The sequence below is a fragment of the Channa argus genome, chromosome 11 (assembly GCF_033026475.1).
Source record: "Channa argus isolate prfri chromosome 11, Channa argus male v1.0, whole genome shotgun sequence".
NCBI lineage: Eukaryota > Metazoa > Chordata > Actinopteri > Anabantiformes > Channidae > Channa > Channa argus.
In genome coordinates, this window is record NC_090207.1 from 13461294 (window position 1) to 13482327 (window position 21034).

The 21034-nt window shown below is 37.8% G+C and overlaps 4 protein-coding genes across 7 annotated transcripts; 2 read left to right on the forward strand and 2 right to left on the reverse strand.

Annotated features, from left to right (window-relative positions):
• Positions 1–99: 99 nt before the first annotated feature.
• LOC137136148 (kinesin-like protein KIF24) lies at positions 100–9478 on the reverse strand. 2 transcript variants are annotated; one of them, XM_067521273.1, is made up of 15 exons: positions 9142–9478; positions 8272–8376; positions 7461–8177; positions 7120–7282; positions 6787–6884; positions 6402–6620; positions 6021–6108; positions 5224–5345; positions 5003–5108; positions 4826–4897; positions 4572–4681; positions 1587–3745; positions 1068–1509; positions 804–897; positions 100–705 (listed from the first exon to the last, which is right to left on the reverse strand). In XM_067521273.1, the coding sequence occupies exons 2-15, from the start codon at positions 8328–8330 to the stop codon at positions 550–552; spliced, it is 4605 nt and encodes a 1534-aa protein (XP_067377374.1). In that variant the 5' UTR covers positions 8331–8376; positions 9142–9478; the 3' UTR covers positions 100–549. The 2 variants fall into 2 exon arrangements, with proteins under 2 accessions (XP_067377374.1, XP_067377373.1); XM_067521272.1 differs by lacking the exon at positions 9142–9478 and having other exon boundaries at positions 8272–8926.
• A 310-nt stretch (positions 9479–9788) lies between these two features.
• Positions 9789–11941, forward strand: LOC137136151 (Rieske domain-containing protein). Its single transcript, XM_067521278.1, has 4 exons — positions 9789–9946; positions 10303–10524; positions 10860–10894; positions 11080–11941. Exons 2-4 carry the CDS (start codon positions 10329–10331, stop codon positions 11332–11334), a joined length of 486 nt encoding a protein of 161 aa, XP_067377379.1. The 5' UTR covers positions 9789–9946; positions 10303–10328; the 3' UTR covers positions 11335–11941.
• A 1752-nt stretch (positions 11942–13693) lies between these two features.
• Positions 13694–17909, forward strand: gtf2h3 (general transcription factor IIH, polypeptide 3). Of its 2 annotated transcripts, none has more exons than XM_067521275.1 (13): positions 13694–14012; positions 14082–14161; positions 14533–14639; positions 14959–15098; positions 15372–15434; positions 16349–16378; positions 16460–16488; positions 16577–16651; positions 16736–16789; positions 16953–17021; positions 17113–17248; positions 17357–17393; positions 17532–17909. In XM_067521275.1, the coding sequence occupies exons 3-13, from the start codon at positions 14563–14565 to the stop codon at positions 17599–17601; spliced, it is 780 nt and encodes a 259-aa protein (XP_067377376.1). In that variant the 5' UTR covers positions 13694–14012; positions 14082–14161; positions 14533–14562; the 3' UTR covers positions 17602–17909. The 2 variants fall into 2 exon arrangements, with proteins under 2 accessions (XP_067377376.1, XP_067377375.1); XM_067521274.1 differs by having other exon boundaries at positions 13694–13956.
• Positions 17910–18001: 92 nt separating this feature from the next.
• psmd9 (proteasome 26S subunit, non-ATPase 9) lies at positions 18002–20855 on the reverse strand. 2 transcript variants are annotated; one of them, XM_067521276.1, is made up of 6 exons: positions 20665–20855; positions 20457–20556; positions 19225–19418; positions 18994–19095; positions 18695–18783; positions 18002–18496 (listed from the first exon to the last, which is right to left on the reverse strand). In XM_067521276.1, the coding sequence occupies exons 1-6, from the start codon at positions 20788–20790 to the stop codon at positions 18469–18471; spliced, it is 639 nt and encodes a 212-aa protein (XP_067377377.1). In that variant the 5' UTR covers positions 20791–20855; the 3' UTR covers positions 18002–18468. The 2 variants fall into 2 exon arrangements, with proteins under 2 accessions (XP_067377377.1, XP_067377378.1); XM_067521277.1 differs by lacking the exon at positions 18994–19095.
• Positions 20856–21034: the final 179 nt, after the last annotated feature.

Here is a 21034-nt window from a genome sequence, read left to right on the forward strand (position 1 = left end):
TCTCTGATTAATGAGTTATAGGAGTCCATAAAATATATAAATATACTTTATATTTATAAAGTATAAACATCTGTGATATATGAATAAAACCTCATCTGTGCACAAATTGTCAAAATACAGGACAGATAATCGAATTAGCCATGAAGTTTAATTTAAAGTTCAAAAACCTTGAAGCCACATTGTCTTAGCTGAAAAGTAAAAGTGTCTGCCAAATTACTATGTTGATGTAAAACTGAAAATACAACTGTGGTCTTATTCTTTTAGATGTATCACATTGTTAAAACAGCAGGCTATAGTTTTTAATACCAAAATTAAAAAAAAAACAACAACATAGACATCAATCTACAGAATGAATACACAAAAAACGGTTTCGGTTTCCCCACAAGAAACCTTCTTGTATCACGTAACTCTTGATGTCATCCACATCAACTGATATAGATGCCTTTTGAACTCAAAGAATAATATGCTTGAATGTTTAGAAAATAAAAAATCTAAAGTCTTTGAAATGTACTGTATTTAGTGTTCTAAGTGAAAAAAGTATATTGTCAATTAAAAAAACATCATAACTTTATCTTCTCCTTCATTGTGTGATTGATTAGACTGCTTGGGCTTCAGATACGGCTGTAGCTGAGCTCTCATGCTGTGGACACATTGAGCCTTTCTCTCCATGATCTTCTCCAGTGTGTGGATATATTCCCCAAATGCCTGTAAGACACAGAGCCAAAGCATGAGGTCAGACAAAAGTATTAATCACTTTAAAATAACAAACACTTTTTTGGTGATTCAGCTAACAGTTGTCATACAATATAAGGCTGTTGACACAGAAGAAGGCCCTCTTTATAACATAAGGCTTCCATCTCTTCTAGCTGCTCCCAATGTGCCTGGACAACACACCACCTACAATTGGATAAGAAAAAATTACATTCTATTATTTTAAACTAGGTTGTGGTTACTCCACTACTCCAAAATGCACAATGTTTTCTAAATGTGTTTTCAACAAGGTGTGAAGGATTTCAAACCTTATTTAGGATGAATATATAAACACCAGTGAGGATTCTGGTACTTACTGGGAATGATCCAAGTCTTCCAGGGTAGAAAAATGGACAATCGGTCTAATTTGCTGATTGCTGTCGCTTCGCTCTTGACCATTTGGCTCTGTGGGACTGTTTGGTTTCGTGTTACACTGGCTTGGCACTGTGTTCATTCGCTCCAGGACACCTTTTGATGGTGATGGTGAAATGAATGAGTCTGTTTTTTTTTCAATGTTTTTTGGATATTGTGGTGGCATTTTTGTGGTGTCATTTGGGATTAGACTGTATGAGCTTGTTGAACCAATGTTAGCATAGTCCTGGACAGAGGGTGTGATAATCTGTATGACAGAAGTTTGTATACAAGGATTAGGTTTGCTGCCAAGCATTTCAATTACTGGCATGGTTTGGGGTGTCTGAATGTTGTCTTGGTCCTTTAGTAAGATCAGCATAACCTCAGGAATAGGACCTTTGTTCCTACCTGGACACAATAAAATTGCATTCATATACATATTTAAACCAACAGTTAGTAAACACATTTAGAGAATTTGCACTTACTTATTCCACAGTGTTCATTTGTGGCAAAACACGTGTCTTTTCTTTGCCCAGTGTTAATAGCTGTCAAATTATCAGAGAGTGGAGAGCACTGGGTCTCTGTTTGTGGCAGCTCCAAAATAGACAAGCGTAATTCTGCGTCTTCATCCTCTACAAAATTTCCCACCATCTCTACACAAGTGAGATTATCTTCTTCAATGTTCTTTCTGTTATCTGCTCTAATTTCATTCCCAAGCAGACAGACTGAGGCATTGGTGTGTTGCCCTTGGAAAAATGAGGCTGTGGCAACCCGCTGGTCTACCTGAAGCAAGGAGAGTGGATCCATGATGTAGAGAGATTCTGCATACTTCTCATCCTGAGGTAAAACAGACAGTTTGGTTTTGACTTTTAGATGGCTCTGTACCCGAGTGTAAGATGAATTTTCAGGTTGTTTGTTAAAGGGCTCAGTAGGTATTTTACATCCAGTCTGTGGAATGTAAAACTGGGACTGTGAGACAGTCGTGCAAGTTTGTGTTGGTGACTGACCATTAAAAAATGGTCTTCTAATAGCATAATTATCCAAACATTTTCTGTTTCTTGTGTGGCTGGTTGATGGCACTGCCTGTGGTGAAGGCAGGTTGTTAGAGGTGCATCTGTTGTGTTTTGATTCAAAAGAAATATCGCTAGATTTGTTCGGGGTCAGCCGTGTGTTAGGATTTTCACAAGCCGGGGAGAAAGGTCGTTCTGCTTGAGGTCGCTGTTGGGGTGACTCAAGAGGAGGGTGGTTAAATAGGCTGTTGCTGTCATTGTTGCTTTGGATGGACATTATTCCACTGCTGTCAGCTTCTCCCTCCTCTTCAGTATTCCACACTCCATTAGTTGGGACTTCTGAAGCATTTAGTCCTTCCTTGTCCAATTCCCCTCTGTCTTCTGAATCATATAAAGAAATCTGTCCCTCAATATTATTTAGTATTTCACCTGTTATCCTATCTGCATGCTCAGCATCTCTTGTTGACACCCAAGCCCATCTCCTCTCTCCCCCTTCTATCCCAGCTGGTCTCTCATTTCCCTTCCTTACTATTGCTTTGCCTGTTGCATTCTCTGACTTCTTTTTCTCACTTACAACCCTACCTTTACCCAATCTTGCTTTTGTTCCACCTGAGTTACCACAGGGATCCTGGTAATTTCTTTCATTGTAGCTTAAAGACGTTTCAGGTTGCAAGCAAATCTCACCACTGGGAAAAGGCAGCTGTCCTCTATGAACCTTGGCTCTGTATGCATCTAAAATCTCTTCCAAATCACGTTGCACAAGGGCAGAATCTGAGAGGTGAGAAGACTGTTGGTAAGACGAACAGGAATGAAATGATAAAGAGGGAGAGACAGAAGTTTGAAGAGAAGAAGAGAAAGATGGGAACTGAAAGTTTGAGCAGAGATGGAAAGATGAAGAAGCAGTTGAGGGCATAAACTGCTGCAGCTGTTGGTGATACCATCTCAGATGTCTTTCCTTCTCCCTTTGCCTTTCATAATCCTTTTGTAAATGTCTTTTGTTTTGCCTTCCTACTTCACCATATAAGTCTTTACTGATTTCTGCTTGTATTTGCTGTTCTACCAATCCTGCCTTCTCCTCTCTTACCCCTTTCAAAGTGCTTTGCTGGTTCTCTTTTTCTCTGTGGAAGAATACAGACTCCCTTGATGAAAAAGACAAATTACCCTCCTGGGCTCTTTCCTTTCCTTGTACCTCCCTCAAGTGAAGCTGCCCATCTGCTGATTGTCCCAACACCAGCCCAGTCCTGGAATTTTGGTAACGAAGAGACTGGTTTTCAGTTCCTCCACATTTGTCATTTTTTCCTCCCCTGCCCTTTCCTTTGTCTGCTCTGTCCTTCTTATCACCTGTTCCAAGCAAACCTCGAACTGGTGTTGTATGTTCAATTCCAACCCCTTTTTTGTCCCTTGCACTTGTTTCCTCTCCCCTTCGGCTGTTTTTGGGTGTGGAGCAGAGAACTGCACGCTCCATGGGCAACCTTTGTGTAGGTGCGGTTGGACCAGAAGCCTCCGTTTGTCTTGTCAGTTTAGCTTTTTTAGGGGGACTTCTCCTGCTGTTGGATATGTTATGTTTAAGAAAGGATGATGTTTTGCTTCTTTTTCCTCCTCTTTCCCCTCCCTGTCCCCTTAACTCCTTCACCCTGTAAAAATGAAAAAACATACATCTCAAATGGCATTCAGTTATCTTTGCCACAATGTCCCTGGACCCAGTTATAAAAATAGAGCAAGTTTAAAAAATACAGATGATATTAGAAACAATTGACTGAATTGAATTTCATGCAGCCAAAACTTTATCACATTACTCACCTATTTACCATGTTAGCTTGGTCTTGTTTAGTTCCTCTCATTCACCCTGTTGTCTCAGTATGTTAAAAGTCCCACTGTTCTACTTTCTTGTCACCCATACCTGCATCACTTTAGCTCATCAGACACAGCATTAAGTTCCCTGTTTGTCTTTTAAATTAATTAGCCGCTCTCTTTGGAACTCATTTTAGATTCTCCTCAGATTGTCCTCTGTGTCTTTCTAGGGCTGCCACTAAGCTGTCTGGTAAGAAACTCCTCTTGAATTTCACTGTTGCAACTCGTGCCAACAGTGTTTGCCCACCTGCCTTCTGGCAATAAACTGTGTTTTGCACCCTGAATAGGGTCCCCCTTATCTCAGAGTGACTATTCTATAGTGTACTTCTTTCTTACAAGTACTCATTCTGTGTCACTGAGAGTTGTCTGCCCTCTTGGCTCTTGCTACTAGCTTACCCCCCTGCATATCCAATTATTGCTTGCCATTGTTAAATACTTAATTAAAAATATTACTTTGTTGTCTTATGGTTGTACATCTGAGTCCAGTCACAAGAATGAGATAAAGTGATATTAAAGTCTATTAAACCTGGTAATCCTATAAGCAGCAACTAAGAAAAAAATTCTTCCATTACATCTTCTCATTCTCACATACACTCAAACAACACTTACCGATCAGCATATCTCAGTGTGTTAAGTGTGTGTTCAGTGGCTAAGTGTCCAGGTGAAATGTTGGCAATCATGCATGTCACTGAGTCTCCAACAAATGAGTCTTTCAAAACCTAGAATGACAAGAAAAGAAGTCCAATATGAATTACAGGGGAGTTTGTTAATCAAACTGGGGTAATTAAAAAATCTGCTATTATATTTATACCCGTATCATTAAGACACCAACAACAATGAAAATCTCACAGAAGTCTTTTTACCTGCGTGAGTTTGCTTTGTCTGAAAGGTGTGTGTGATTGCTCCTGATCAAGGGAGCGGATACATTCTTTAAGCTGAGAAACAAAACACATTTATAAATGAAAAATGATGTAAAATCACACCAAACATTCACAGATATTTTTGGCATATTTGTCTGAGCATGTGAAAGTAAAACCTACAGCCAACAGACTCTGGTTGATCTCAGCTCCCACCATACGGTTCTGCCTGTCTGGTTCTTTGGCATCTGAGGCTCTCTCACTTCCTGCCAAGTCCACAAACCACATTCTACAGGCACACATGTGAACACATCTTTCTCAGTTAGTCATTTGACAAACTACAAAACAAATCTAGTAAAGCTCAAGGAAAAATGTCCTCCACCATTGTAAATTCTGTCACTCACTTGCCAGCTACCTCCTGGTTTGAACCTCTAAGCTGAATCTGAAGCAAGGCATGAGAACGAGAAGAGAGTGGGTTCACTCCACTCATCCCCTGTGTGCGCTCCTCTGTACCCTGTAAAATCACCTTTGTAAAGGAAACAAAAAGGCGGGGAGAGAGAGACTGAAATCAAAAACACACCCAAAGACACAACAGTATTAACTACTTCAGCTGCTTAATATTTAAAAAATTGAGAAGCGTTTGTTAGTGTGTCTGTTAGTATGTAAGAACAGAATAAGCTCACTTAAGGTGCTAGATTGATACTGGACTCAAAAGTTTGTACATATTGTTGTACTCTACTGCACCATACAGAGAAGTTACAAAATCATGTAGGAAGAAAATGCGGTGGAAACACAATTAACACTGTATCCCATACATTTAAACAAGATAGTCAGAGTAATTGTACACCTCTTATTTTAATAGCAGGTCAAGGATTTTGTTAGTGACTCCCAACTGTTTATTGCAATTTGCTTAATAAATTGGGTAACTTTTTAAGTTACAAATGGTGCATATTTCTTTTTATTATTTCATAACATAAACCTGTGTATTTGAATTTTTATTTATAGTGAAGAAACATTCTCTAATTATGTAAAGTACATACTGTATCTCTTAAATACAGAGTACAGGGAACTGATCATACCCAACATGGTCACCCAGGGTGTCTGATGAAACACTAAATGACCTGATGACCATGGTCAGAGTCGGAACGATCACGGTTTTAAAAACAGGACAGGGGGCAATTTTTAGAGGAAGGTGGCTAACCTCCAGCATTGAGCTGACTGAATCCACTCTGACATAACGCAGCCCTGCAATGTGAACCACCTTTTGACCATCCTCCCTGGCAAATAACCTACAAAAGGGAAAAAGGAAATTGAGAGATTTTGAGGGATACAACAATGAATATTAACATCAAGGTCTGGCAGATATTGAAATAGTAAGAACACGCCACGGTCCCCTTAAATGATGGAGCTATTTAGTAAAAATAAATAATCCCTATGAGAATTTTTAGGTAAATAATGCACAAAATTTATAAAATTTAGTATAAACTAGTAAATAGCTATAGTAAATTGCTATACAAAACAAATACTCTGAAGGTAATAACAAATATTTCCATATGTTACACGCACACACACTCATACAAACCTTTTTCTGTGGTCGAGCAGGTCATACAGCTGACCACAGTAGATCTCAAAGAAACTGACATACACCAGCAGGGGTGAGTGTGTGTGTGTAGTAGACAAGTAAGCAAAAATGTCCCGGACTGCAAGAGCGTACAACCCTGGTCTTCTGGGAGACGAACCCAACATGGTGTGAGTCTTTCCTGCACCTGTCTGGCCATATGCAAAGCAGGTGGCCTTGCCTCTGCCGGCACACACAACACAAATATTTAAATAGTTAGATTCACAAACGCAAGCATGTACTTCAAATCCAAAAAAATATTCATTTGGCCTTAGGGAAATCCTAAAAAGGAAGGTAGGGTGTCTACATACACACCTCCAAAACAACCCCTTTATTAGTGCTAACCTACCCACTGAGCATGTGCTGCACCAAAGGATATGCTGTTCTCTGATATACGTCTTCATTTGAGCTCTCCTCTCCAAAAACATGGTCAAAGTAAAACCTGTGCTGCGGGAACAAGAAGCAAAAGGCAAGGTAGGAAGTAAAACAACAGTATATTGACCTGAAAACCTAAAAGAAAAAAATCCACCCCTACAGTTAGTAGTTTATGAAAAAACTTTATCATTACAGTTTGATGATATGTGTGTTTAGTTGAGAGACTGTGACCATTATGCTTTGTAATAGTACAGTTACGACAAAACACAATTTCAGACAAAACTAGTTTTCATGACACACTTTCTACCTGTAGTATGTACTGTGTGAGATCCACAGATTCTTTGCTTTCATTGACAATCACACACTCTCCACCTAGAGCTGTCACAACATCTGTCTGTCCTCTCCTGCTCTCTGCATGTGTCAGGGGTCTTTTCCTCACACACACACTGATCCGCTGGTCCCCTGCTCGCCTGGAATATACAGTAGACATACAAACTTCCAAACATACAAACTGCCATTTGTATGCAATTCATTACTTTTCAATTCATTTTTTTCATGTTCAATAAAAATGTTTACTGAACTGTAATTGTCTTGAATAAGATAATCATTTGTGAGTGTGGAACTAGCCATGAGGACAATACAAACCACCTTTTGTTTAGAGCAGGAGGGGAACTGTTTGGTAGTCCATAGTTATAGTCAGCTGTTCTCTTTGATTCATAAACAGGTGTTGATGTACTCATGTGCCCGGAAGTTTCATTGCTTCCATTTTCTTTACAAAGCTTTTCTTTCCTAGAAATATGTTTCCTGTCTTTGTGTCCACCTTGTTTGTTGTTAAACCTTTTAGATGTTACTCTTGCAGGCCTGGGTTTTGGTTTGTGGAATGAAAAACACTTCGATAATAATCTGGTGTTAGAGTCGTGTGTCGAAATTCCTCTTTTAAAGTCTGGCCTTGAGTCTGTTTGATTATCAGACAGATGATTATGGGAATGTGTTCTGCCAGTGTTGTTCCTTTTGGAGCCACATAGCTGAGGATCAGTGGTTTCATAACTGAAATCAAGTTGTCTGCAAATGCATGATGGTCTGACAAAAGGAGCTCCATTTTGCTTATTTATGGCAGCATCGTTGTAATCATCATCATCTCCAGAGGCCTTATAAGTAAAACTACTATCCAATACAGAGTAGCCTTCATCTGCAAATTCATCATCATAATCATCATACACAAAACTCTCTTGGTCATTTTTGACCATCTTCACCAAACGGAAGAGTTGAGTCCTGTCCTCCATAGTGTGAACTCCCAATTTGGTGTAGTCCTCCATGGTCAGCGATGAAAGGTGGGTTGCACGGCAAACCCCCATAGAAGTAAACCTTAAACGACAGGAGACAGATGGAAACAGATAGTCGGAGGAAGGGAAGACTTAGCAAGTGTGACTTTAGATGTCCTGTGGGTGAATGAGCTTACCTAGCATAGTGATGCTGTAGACTGACCGCTTTAAGACACTCATACAGGCAACGCGTCATTTCCTCCCCTTCCTTTTCACCCTCTCTTTCTTTTACTTCACCTAAACTGAGAGTAGAAGAGTGTATTCTCTCCATCAACTGGTCACAAAGAGCAAGGGTACAAAAAAATCAATGAACTCTTAAAGTAATACTATAATTAGGGGCTGAAATTGCGCAGAAAACCACTCTGAAGAACTACAGCATGTATTACACAGAATACAACTGTCTTTTTCCAAGACAGTGTGTCCGTACTGTTTTCTCTCCTTCAGAGATTTATATCAGAGACCGATAGCCAATGGTTATTCACTGTGTTGTTACTATCACACTGTACTGTTGTGGTGGTAAGCAAACCACAGGACACTGAAGCTGAAATTTAACACTTGGTCAGGATTAAGCCAGGGAGGCACAGTGCAGTCATGTCATACATTGCTGCATCGTAGCAAATATGATAAATATAGCAGAAACTGGTAAGCAACTATAGCTGGCAGACAGCTGCAACTGTCCGGCCACTTAAGTGAGGCTCTTTCAGTGCATAAATAAAACAAGAGTACTAAAACAGTACACTGCATCTAATCTTCCCATTCAGCGAAAGGGCAAGCACTATAGAGATCTAGTATATTTTCCTCATGCTAAGGTATACACTTCATTGGACACCTATCCAAATTTGTTGTTGTGACGTAGGCCATAAATCAAATAAAGGAATATTTATTTCAAAAATGAAAACATAACGTAAACTGTTCAATTGTGTTTAAATAGCTCTTGAAATTGTTTTAATGTATGAACCTCCTAGCTGCCCATTAAGATCATTTTAAAAAGCAACAAAAAAACTTACCAGATTATTTTTAAGCAACAAAAGGCCACTGAGTGAACACGGCAGTTGGTTTGAAAGAGTAAACTGAACTGAAAACACGCATTAAATTTTCACAAAGTTGAATAGTATCTATTTCCGTGCACAAATGAGGTCTCCATAACGACGGGAACGGTTTGAGGATGACGCTTTCTTTTCCCGCTGGGATGTGAACACGCAGCTCCAGTTAAGGTATAGGGCTTGATTGGTAGAATCCCGACTGCAAAAATTAACACATATTATAAGACCTGAGTACAGATTTTAAGGACAGCAAGTTAACTAAATTCAACATGAAAGACAGAGATAATCCTTTGAGCGCTTAATGCCCACCAATAAACCGAAGACACAAAGCCTTGTCAGACTAAACCACTTAGACCTTTGCAGTGGGCAACTGTGCGAAGAGCTGAAAAAGAAAACAAACAAACAAAAAAAGCACAACTACTGAAGTGAAGTATCTTCCGGATTTAATTTAAAAAAATTAATAAAAAATTAATTAAAAATTAAATGGAATCCATTTTACAATACATTGGCGGACATCTCTTTTATTTCAATGTATTCTTTAAGGATGTACACTTCTCTATTAACAATAACATAAAAAATAAAAGAAAGAGGCCATGGACGCTCAGTCTGTGTTTCAGTGGGGACAACTTAGGACGTAACACATCAATATTTACGCTTCTTCAAACCGTGTATTCGTGATAAGGGGATACGTTGTCAAATTACAAAAGGGTTCAACCCGTAACGGAGCTAATAGTCAGAGATGTAGCCAGGACCAGACTCCCGTCAAAGGGTACGTTCATTTAAGTGCGGTGATTGGAGTTTAAAGCTGAATTAAAGAGAGAAACTGTGAGTTCACGAATGAGTCGAGGTTTAATATTGGATTTATTAATCATGTAGCATTATGTTTTCAACCGGTTTAAAAGTAGAGGAAATGAAAGGATGAAATAGCAGGAACAGTACAATCTCTCCATTTGTGTTTTTTTTCTTCAGCACATGAAAGCCACGTTCAGTTGAGTGTGATAGTCAAAAAAGTATTTTAGCAACTAGCTTGAGATCATTTCGTGACAAGCGTTATTGAGAGCGCTATACTTTCGCTATGTTCGTATACATAAGATAATTTTAAACCATAATCTTGTTTATTACCAGAAAACATTCTTTACGATGGGATCAGCATGTCCTCTGAAGAGGAGACTTTTCAAGCTTCATCTTCTTCCTCGTCCGCTTCACCTCCCCCTGCCTCTCATTTCATTGGCAAGAAGGAGGACATTGTCAAGGCCGTTCGTGTGACCAAGCTTGTGAATGGATGCAGAAATGTACTGGTCCTGTACCATCAGGGACAGCTTCATGCAATGGACACGCGTTGCTACCGTAAGTTTGAAATGTAAATTGCAGTTTTTTATGTATATGATGTTTTTATAAGTTCAACTCCGAACAATTGTTATTTAATCTTATTTAAATATTTTCTTTAATATCCCAATTTACCTCACATAGTGCCCTATTCTTGTGCTACTGTTCTTCTTTGTGCCGGTCATTGTCCTGCTGTAATCATTGAATTCCCCTTTGAGGATCATTAATGTCTGACCTATCTTAATAAAATTTAACTTGTTGACATTTTTGATCATTTCAAAGTGTAATATTGGAATGTGGAACTTAGTTTATGCAGCCCATCAGCTCTTTGAAATATAGAGTTGCTCTACTTACAGATTCAGGTGGTTCATTGCAGTATGGAGACATTGAGGTTAGTTCCCTACTATTTCCTCTGAAAGATATAACAAATCAGGTATTATTATACATACAATCACTGTGAATAATGGTTATTAGTTTAATAGTTATATCAGTTAGTATTGTCTTTTCTTTTTTTTCTTTTTGCAAAGCTCTGATTTAAAGTTTTCTTAGAAAAGATTCATGCTGTACCACCATTAGGAGTTTAATGGGAAACTGTGCATCGTGTGTCCATGGCACAAGTATAAGATCACAATAGCAGAAGGAGAAGGGCTTTACCAAGCTGTGGACAATCCTATGGTCAAACCCCTGAGGACTCACTGGTGCTCCAAGGGTGTCAAACAGAGGATCCACAAGGTCACTGAGGTCAACGGGGATGTATATGTCACACTCAACAACTCTAGTGAAGCCATTGAGTCAGACGTGTACCAAACTGAGAGATACAGGACACTCTGACCAAATGCCCAGGCAAAACTGACCAACAGATAGTTACACCCTCAGGACTGTTTTCAGTTATTTTACCAAAAAAACCTAATTACTTTGAGGACAATTTTGGAGCTTTGTTTTACTGGAAACATTAAAACAAACAGTTCATAAATGTTGATATGTTTGCTGTGAGTCAGTCTAGTACATATGAGAAAACATCTGACCATACTTTATGTCAGGATTTAACGTTTGATAAAATACAGGACACATACAGTGTTGCAGAATACTCTTTGTTACTACTGTGTGGATTCTAATCCAGATGTGTTTTTTTCTGTTGACACATTTTAAAATAGACATACTGGTGATTTGCTCTCATTCAGTGTGTTGAGGCTACATTAGACACCACTATAATTGTGTTGTTATTGCAGATAATGATCAAATCAGCAAATGTTAAAAAAAAGTGGTATTTTATTACGTTCTTTCTGAATATTTTGGTTTGCTAAAGAATACTGTTGATAATTATGAAACCATTTATACAAATATAATGTTTTAGTAGAATTTATAAAACAATTTTTATGCCACAGCATGTTTTTTATATACAGCAAATTATCTCATCTGAATAAAACCCTTTGCCGCACACTTGCATTAATTTATTTATTGCTTATAATTCCCTCTCATGTTAATATGAAGTTAGCTTTTGTTTTGATAAATTGTTTGACATGAAGAAATTACCATTGCATGCTTCTACTTAAATGATGTACTTTCATGATAAATATCACTGTAGCATGAACTTTTTACATTTTCCATAAATTTTGCACAAAAGTCGAATATCTCTAAACTTTTTGTGAGTTGGGTATATGTCCATTTATACATTTGAGTTAATAAATACATCAAAATGTGTATCATATTTATATAAAAAAAATTAAAGAAAGAGGTCTAATCAGGCATGCGTAAAATACATTTTAATAAATAATCTGACCTTCTTTTGATTTGAAATATTAAGTTTCTATAAGTTTTCTTAAAATTCTGTAGTTTGTTTTCAAAGACCAAAAACAGTGGTCTAACTTCATGACTCGACATCTTGAAGACTTCTACTTTAACAACAAGGTATTTAAGAACAGGTGAATTTGGGACCTTTTCTTAAACTTTTGTTTAAGGCCCACTTAGGGCCTTTAACAAGATGGCATCCAGATCCAACTGAAGGACAGGGAAGAGAGCAGAGACTTAGAGTCATAGGGAAAACCTGGTGATTCCTTACATGGCTGGAGTGTCAGAGAAGCTCAAAAGGATCTACAACCAAAAAAAAAAAACTTCACTTTAAACCCCCCAATACACTGAGACAAAGACTCATCGCCCAAAAGACTGAACACCTAAACATAAGAAGAGCAACATAGTGTATACAGTCCAGTGCAGTAAGGAGTCATCAGAGCTCTACACTGGAGAAACCAAACAGCCTCTACTCAAGAGGATGGCCCAGCACAGGAGAAGCATCACCTCAGGTGTAACAGCAGTGTACTTTCCTTTGTCCTTCAGGTTTGAGGATGACAATGTACACATTTTGGACAGAGAAGACAAACTGTATGAAAGAGGAGTAGGCGAAGCCATTTATCTTCACATGGAGAACCCTTCTCAACAGAGGAGGAGGACTAAGGCACAACCTGTTTTTCATGCTGCCCTTTCATCCATCCCCCGGAACATTAAGACCACTTCACACATCCACCAAGAGGGCCACACCTAACGACCCCCATCTTAGGGTTTAGGTGAAGTTAGGGTCGTAATCGTTGCATCTTGATGACTCCACCCTTTTCCCACCTCCCACCTTACCTGGCCTATTCAGCCAGGGATGGAACAAAGGCCTACTCTGGAGGATATAACGGGTTCGTTTCCAACCAAGAAGAAAGATGTCTAGTTCACATGATTCAATCTTCGGATAACCAAACCTGGATGACTGACAATCTTCCCCGACTTTGCATAAAAGCGCTATCTAATTTACTCTAAAGTACAGAATGTGGAATGGAATGTTGAAGATTTCCAATATAGTTTAGTTACTCTTCATTTTAGGTACACTATAGCACCTTAATCAAATGTGTCAACAACAAAAAAGCTATGAAGAGATTTAATAATGTGAATAAATTTAATTTAGTTGAAAATGAATTACACAAATTGATCTTAATGGGTTCTAGACTCCCCTGGCCTGTACAAAGTTTTCACTCTTTGGTTTTTATACCTTTATGGTTAAACAGTTTTTGTAAATCAAGATTTGTAAAAATATATATATATATATATTTAAAAATAAATAAATACTAAAACAAAAAACAAACAAACTGAAGTACGGCAAACAGACGGTGGATGGCAGCAGTGCGGTGAAAGTAATAGTAGTAGTAGAAGAAGAATTAGTGCGTTGCATCGTGATGACGCCAAAAAAACCATGGTGTGACTGATGTGGGAAATGTTTGTAGCTAAGAGATATTGTTATACTTTACTATACGTACATAAAATATTTCAACATAAAAGTGCTCTTGACCTTGTGGGCACTGTGTAAAATTCCAGTTCCATGACAGAAGCTTTAACAGATGTAAAGCGTCGGGCTAACAACAACATTCATCAGCTTTTGGTCTCCGTTTTAAACACATCTTGCTGGGATGGCTTCAGGTAATTTTATCTCTACATCAGCTGGACTAATGAAGAATATAAAGTGTACTGTGAAGGTATGTAACTCACTTCTTAAACAAGCAGCCCTTCGTTATGTTACTAAAATGTTTCCAAATTGTGTTTAGAGAATGAAATCATTCTGCTGGTCATCGTCGTCGATGTAAATCCGATTTGGTGGGGGCAGCAAGCTCAACGAGAACCAGAGGTGGTAACGTTACTGTTTTCTTTGCTTCCCCATTAGCTGTTACTTATGTCACATTATTAATATTCTTCCCAAAGTCGACAGGGGAAAGTAATTACAAGTCCATACATTAAAAGCAAATTTGACAAAGTTTCATAAAAACACATTTTTGAAACATATTTATTGTAATTGTAATGCAAGCATACACACCAACTAATATCAACTAGTTTTAAAACAATAACCTGCAGCGTAGCAGCAAAAAGAAAACTAGTCAGTAAATGTATCTGTGCATAATTAGGACCCTTTATATAAGGTTTTTAAAAGCAGACGGTAATTTTCTAATCTGTAATATTACCTTAGATATTAGTCGGTACTGACTCTCTTTGTCTGTCTAGTTCACCTTGTCCAAGTGTCTGGATGCAGTCATGGTGATGGGGAACTCCCATATGGCCATGGCCAGGACAAACAAGCTAGCTGTCATTGCTAGCCACTGTCAAGACAGGTATTTATAGTGCATGTCAGTAACAAGTAACTAATTACAGTTATGGTAATACTACAGTATAATTTGAAGGCACTTGGAATGGACATATTGCATTTCAGAGGGAAACATGGTTTCATTTTGCCCCAGTTATTTGATAGTTACAATTAGTTGTTTTTTAGAGATTTTTGCTAAAGGAAACCTACAACAAATTAATACAATACACACCTTTGTGTGCTTTTTGACTTGTGACAACTTATAGTTAATAATAGTTTATAGTAGCTCCACCATGACCAGCTATAGCAGTAATGTATGCTCACCTTTCTCACTTACTGTATTTCAGTCACTTCCTGTTTCCGATTAAGACCTGGAATGCTGGGGACAATGGTGATGATGCACCCTCCAGTGGAGATGGAAAATATGAACTCCTGTCAGCTGCCAATAACCTTATTGCTGAAGAGATCAAGACTGTGATGTCAAAGAGTAAGAACGAAACAGATTTTGGTTTGTGTAAAATTTACATAAAATCTACTGTAGATTTTGCCATCTTGCCTATTTTTTATAATTATGTTTGGAAATGTGGTTTTATATGTTCTGTCAACATAATTTGGAAAGTTTTATACTATAATTTCTGAAAATAGTCTCAATAATGTCTGCAGTTTATATATTTTTTTCTTTTAGTTATTATTCTGCTTTTAATGACACTGAACTTTTGGTGACTCCTGGGCATTCATGCGCTTCATCTTGTGATTACAGCTGAAGTGAGGGGAAATTCAACAGATACTTTGTTGGCTGGATCCCTTGCCAAAGCCCTCTGCTGTATCCTTGATGAAATCTGAAGAGTTTAACATGGTCTCAGTTATTTCATAAAGGGCATCTTGTTATGGACAAGTGAAAACCGGTTTATCATGATTCTTCAATGGGTAGAGCATCAGGAAAAGTCATCTCCCAGTTTAAATCCCAGCCCATAAAACAGGTGGGTCCTGGAGCAAGACACTCAGTGCTATAGTTTCTGTCTGTTGCAGCCTGCTGCTCCCCCCAGTGGAATGGGTTAAGTGCAGAAAAATAATTTTATTGTAACATGTATACATATGCTACTCACAAACAATGAGGTATATTCGACTTTCGAATGTAATTTCAGAATGCACCCTTTACACATGAACTTTCGAATTTGACATTCTCTAAAATTTGAAGGCACATTTCCAACTGTTCAATGTTACACTACTTATTGCATACCATGCTGTTCTCTAACAAGGTGATTAACCGCAAAATTACAATGGGATTTAGGGATCCTATTTCAACCACAAAATGTTTTGGTTCATTTGTATTTAAACAGTCCTCTTTATCATGCTGTTCACATTTTGACATCATGAGACCAAGATGACTTTTTTGTGGTATACCCACCACTGTTAGCTTTTGTTTCAATAAATTGTTTGAGATGAAGTAATTACCATTACCAAGTCGAATATCTCCTGGCATTTTGTGAGTAGTGTAAAATGTATTTATACTTAATGACGACCACTGACTGCTTCTTCACAGTTAACGTTTGTCAAAGGAGCATTAGAATGGTCAAATCCATTGCTGAGTCACCTTTTCATTTTCAGATTAAGTTTAAGTACCGTTGTTGAGAAAATTTCTTTTAATCTGACTTTCCCTAGTTTGCTCATTGCTGTGTCAATGAAGCAGTGTCAATAACCAATTGGCCGGATTTTCCTTGACCTAATAATATTTAGATATTCACAGGGTCTCAAAGGAGCTGGAAGGTAATTGTTTTTCAATATTAGATTTAAGACTGTTCTTCATTAGATTATACTTTAGTTGAAGGTTGTTGTTTTTGTTTTTAGTTGGACAGGAGATGAAATCAAGAATATTGGTAAGTCCTAAATGGGCTAATTTAATGGGTGCTTTTGTTTGATTTAGCTGACTTTGAACACAGCCTCTGTATTGATTTTACTGGATAGGTGATTAAAGCAGCTGAAGATTGTGCCCTCCAGTATATGAACTTCATGAATGTGATTTTTGCTGCCCAGAAACAGGTAAAATCATAGAACTTATGTCTGCTTTACCACTTGGGTAGTTTTTACTTTACTTTAAAAATAACTTTCTGTATCTTAAAACAGAACATCCTGATAGATGCTTGTGTCTTGGACTCAGACTCTGGTCTCCTTCAGCAGGTACAATTTTACAGTTTGCTTATAGAATATCAAACTACTTATAAGTGGAATTACATAGCATGTTCAGTACATCAATAAAATCACCCACTTTGTCTATACTATGGGATGGTGAAGTCCTTACCCATATATGACAACATATTTTCATTTAACTGTTTTTTTTTAGGCTTGTGATATAACTGGAGGATTATACCTCAAGATACCGCAAAAGCTTGCCCTGGCACAATACCTTTTGGTTAGACCGCAGATTAAGTTTTCACAATTCTGAAAATTATCATGTTCCTCTTTTCTGTGAAAATGTTTTGACAATTATGTTCTCCGAACAGTGGGTCTTCCTGCCAGATTCAGACCAGCGATCACAGCTGGTGCTGCCACCTCCTGCACATGTTGACTACAGAGCAGCGTGTTTCTGCCATCGTAACCTCATTGAGATTGGTTATGTGTGCTCAGTTTGTCTGTCAAGTAAGTGTGATTCCATTTTTGAGGGAAAAGCTGAGAATCTTTGTGGATGGCAAATGCTAAATGTATGTATGTAGTAGTAAAATTAAATCATGTTTTGTTTTCTTTAAGTATTCTGCAACTTCAGCCCCATCTGTACTACTTGCGAGTAAGGATTTTCTTCTTATAAATTATTTTGAAAAATAATTTATCCAAACCCCAATTCCTCTGAACAGTGTTTGTATACATGTGAAACTATACAAAGTGATTTTGTATGCATGAGGGTGATCTAAACTCCTGCTTTTAGGACTGCCTTCAAAATCCAACTGCCACAGATGGTCAAGCCCAAAAAGAAGAAAGTCAAGCAAGCTATGTGATTCATTAACATCCTAGAAATGTCTAGAACGAGGTGGTATGGGCATCTGCACACGTTGACTTGACTGATGTTCACCTGCCCTTAAGGTTGAGTTCATCCCAAACTGATACATGTATGTGTTCTGGGAAAAAATAAGAGGTCAGTATATATGCAAACGTCTGTCTCCGCAATTATTTAATTAATGGTTTAATTAATGTGAAAGAAACAACTGGCACAAAACAGTGACTTCATGATGTTGGGTTTCACTGATACTGCTACTCCTTTGTGATATTTTTGTTTTGTAATTTATAAAAAAAATCATAGTTTTTACTGCTTTTTGCCTTTCTTATAGTGTGGACAAAAATGTATGTAAGGATGTATTGAACTCCAAGATCATAAAATAACTAAAACTTAACTTTAACTGCATTTCCAGAGTTGTAAATAAGTCTTTATTGATAGAAATTTTCTAGTTTCTAGTCAGTGCTTTTCATCACATCAGATGACTGCAAAATATTTTAACTCCTGATTCCATTTTTTTGTCATTCCCAGGATAGAAATCCCACTAATCTCTAGTCCTACTAGAACAGAAAATGAAGTAATCAACATTTGCTGAGTACATTCAAACTCTTCAGAAACTCTTAATGTCAACAGTCAAATGTTTGTGTGTAGGATTAGTGGATAGTGGTAACTTTTGATGAGTTATCCACTCAGTAAATACACAACATCTGCAACAACTGCTTTGAAATTTCATATATCACATTGTGAAACTAAGATATTGAAGAAAAAAAACAAGACATTTCTACAGGATATACAAAGTCCATTTGAAACCACCCAGGTGTAATGTAAGCAGATGACTTGAAAACAGAATGCAAAATTCTGCATGAGATGATCACCGATGGATTGGAACAATGTTGCATCTAGAAAACAGAGCAGAGACATGCTAGTGATGCATTTAAACCATTTTAAAGCTAATACCAACTGCTATTTATAGCATGGATAATGCAAACTGAAGATGTTTTAGAGTAATTTAGCACTTGGTCGTCACAGCTTTCTTTGCTGTAAGCTAACCTTACTGACAACTGATAAAACTGCAAATCTAAACACTGATTACTCACCCCAGCAGACCTCTACCTGACCATTGCTGCGGAGTCAAGCTCATCTGAGTTTTCTGGCCTTCTCGGAGGACTGTGACACGTAATGGTTTCTGTCAGAGGACGACGCAGTTTACAGTTTATAAGTTTTTTCAGCAAAATGTAATGTATTTTTTCTCAAAGAAACAACAGAAACCATAACTTAAACAAAATACAAAAAGGTATCTACATTTATTAAATGTATCAAGATCAATTTAAACAATTTAAGCTGCAATCTTTAGGATTTCAAAAAATATTTGAGGATGATTAATTCTGTAGCTTACCCCTTCACTATGTTGTACTACAGCAGCAATGTTTTGGAGGTTCTGAAAGTTTTCTGTGTTTACAGAACCAAACTCAATGAGTTCATCACCAACTCTGAGGCCCTGAGAATCAAAACCACACACTATAATCATGGAGCAAATTTTGTTACTGTCTTAGTCTCAGCTGCAAAGAATTACTGTGATGTTTTATTTGAACTAATTAGCAGATACAAAAAAGGTCACGTGACTCACAGCTCCAGAGGCAGGTGAGCCATGTGTAACAGCATCCACCCGTGCAAAAGGAGAAGGCAGCGAGACCTGCTTTTCCATCGCCCCCTGTTGCATTTCTGCATCATGATGTTCTCGCTTGGCTTTCTCTCGAGCATGCAGCTTGTGCAGTGCTTCTTCTATCTCAGTCATGATGGACTTGTGATCATTTTGCAGGCCTGAAACACATGATCAAAACATTTACACTAAGTTTCTTAGAGCTGCAACCAAAAATGAATTGATAACTATTCTAATAGTTAAATTATTCCAATATGACAAACTTTTTTGGGCTAATTTTTGTTAAATGTGTAAATTTCCTCCTCAAGTTTTCATTACTGTAAATTCAGTATCTCCAGATTTTGTATGATTGGTTGGTCACAACAAGATATTTAACTGGACTCTTAAATTCGTCATTTTCAGTCCATATCTGCTACAACAAGTAAAAGTACAAAAGTACATTTACTCAAGTAATGTATTTAAGTATAATTCTAAGAGGTATGTCTACTTTGCTTAATTACTTCTACTCTACTATGTTCGAGGTAGATTTTGTAGTTCACTAAATGTATATAACTGGTTACCAGTTTCTTATTACATGGCATTTTATGTTATGTTAGACTTAATGCATCAATAATGTAATCCAATGACACACTTTTTTCCTGAAAATGAGTCATTCATAAGTGCTTTTATTTTAGTTAAATGCATGACTTTTACTGCTCACTGAACTTTATCAATGCACTTTTGCCATATTTAAACAAATATCAGCCAGCTTTACTTTTCCACCACTGGCAAAAACAAAACATCACACAATGATAATCTACACGGTGTAATTATAAAAGAATTGCGACTTAAATAGTCTATAATGTTAACAGATTAGCTGCTGAGTTAGTTCTCAATCTTGGTCCTCCAGGTCTCCTGCTCTGCTAGTGTTCCAACTACCACTGCACCCACCCACTGCTGGTCACCTGGATCAGGTGTGTTCAGACCATAAGAAGATTGAAGCACAGGTTCACGTTGCCATCCCCACTAAGCCCTCATATGAGATGGTTTCTTTCAATTCTTGATTGACTGAACACATCAGAGGAGGAGTTCTTGAGGACCAGGGTTGAGAAACACTGAGTAACTGGATGTTGTTGATCCATATGCTCTCAGATGGAGTTCTTCAAATGTCAAGTGCTGCCACAGAAAACCGAAGAAACAACAAACACGCTACTGCTCACATGAAATATTGTGTCGTGCTGTCCTGATCTGGTATAAATTAACATCTGCTCGGGGGAAGCCCTCTGCGTCAACCAAAGGGCCTTCAACTCCGACACCTTGCTACAAAATACAATAAAATAAAGACGTGTTAAACTTTACCGTCTACAGTCCAAATTACTGTAGCTTTGTGTTAGCTTTCGTGTGTCTCACTGATTGACAGCGACTTACATCTTCTAGGACGTCGTAATACGCCTTAATCTGTTCTTCAATCTCATCTTTCTTTTTAATTAGGATTTTGACATCATCCATAGTTATTTCCGAGTTTGCAGCGATGTTTTCTTCTGTCATCCTCATAGCTGCGAACTTCAGCGTCGAATTCGTGAACCAGCAGATTCGCGACTCTTCTTCTCCTTAATGCGCTCGTGCAGGTTTGTGTGCGTCAAAGCGCACTCTGCCCCCAGGAGGTCGCCGAAAGAATCGGTTCTGCTCGTTCACTCATCAAATCATTCACAGCATCTTTTCAGCAATATGGTCAAAGAATAACAACGCTATTAGAGTTGAAAGACAAACCTGACAGCTTATTTGCCTTCACATTTAC

Bases quoted from the DNA above. Each gene is read 5' to 3' on its own strand.
- LOC137136148 (XM_067521272.1), bottom strand. From the start codon at position 8,405: ATGGAGAGAATACACTCTTCTACTCTCAGTTTAGGTGAAGTAAAAGAA. The intron at 5,346-6,020 runs GTTAGCCACCTT...TCCTTTACAAAG, and splicing joins CAGTCAGCTCAATGCTGGAG to GTGATTTTACAGGGTACAGA. The intron at 706-803 runs GTATGACAACTG...TGTGTCTTACAG, and splicing joins TGTGTCAACAGCCTTATATT to GCATTTGGGGAATATATCCA.
- gtf2h3 (XM_067521274.1), top strand. The intron at 16,489-16,576 runs GTAAGTCCTAAA...TTTACTGGATAG, and splicing joins AGATGAAATCAAGAATATTG to GTGATTAAAGCAGCTGAAGA. The intron at 17,394-17,531 runs GTAAGGATTTTC...TCCTGCTTTTAG, and splicing joins CCCATCTGTACTACTTGCGA to GACTGCCTTCAAAATCCAAC.
- LOC137136151 (XM_067521278.1), top strand. From the start codon at position 10,329: ATGTCCTCTGAAGAGGAGACTTTTCAAGCTTCATCTTCTTCCTCGTCC. The intron at 10,525-10,859 runs GTAAGTTTGAAA...CTCTACTTACAG, and splicing joins AATGGACACGCGTTGCTACC to ATTCAGGTGGTTCATTGCAG. The intron at 10,895-11,079 runs GTTAGTTCCCTA...TACCACCATTAG, and splicing joins TGCAGTATGGAGACATTGAG to GAGTTTAATGGGAAACTGTG.
- psmd9 (XM_067521276.1), bottom strand. From the start codon at position 20,790: ATGAGGATGACAGAAGAAAACATCGCTGCAAACTCGGAAATAACTATG. The intron at 18,784-18,993 runs GTAAGCTACAGA...GTCCTCTGACAG, and splicing joins TAGTACAACATAGTGAAGGG to AAACCATTACGTGTCACAGT. The intron at 18,497-18,694 runs GTGAGTAATCAG...TCTGTTTTCTAG, and splicing joins TCAGGTAGAGGTCTGCTGGG to ATGCAACATTGTTCCAATCC.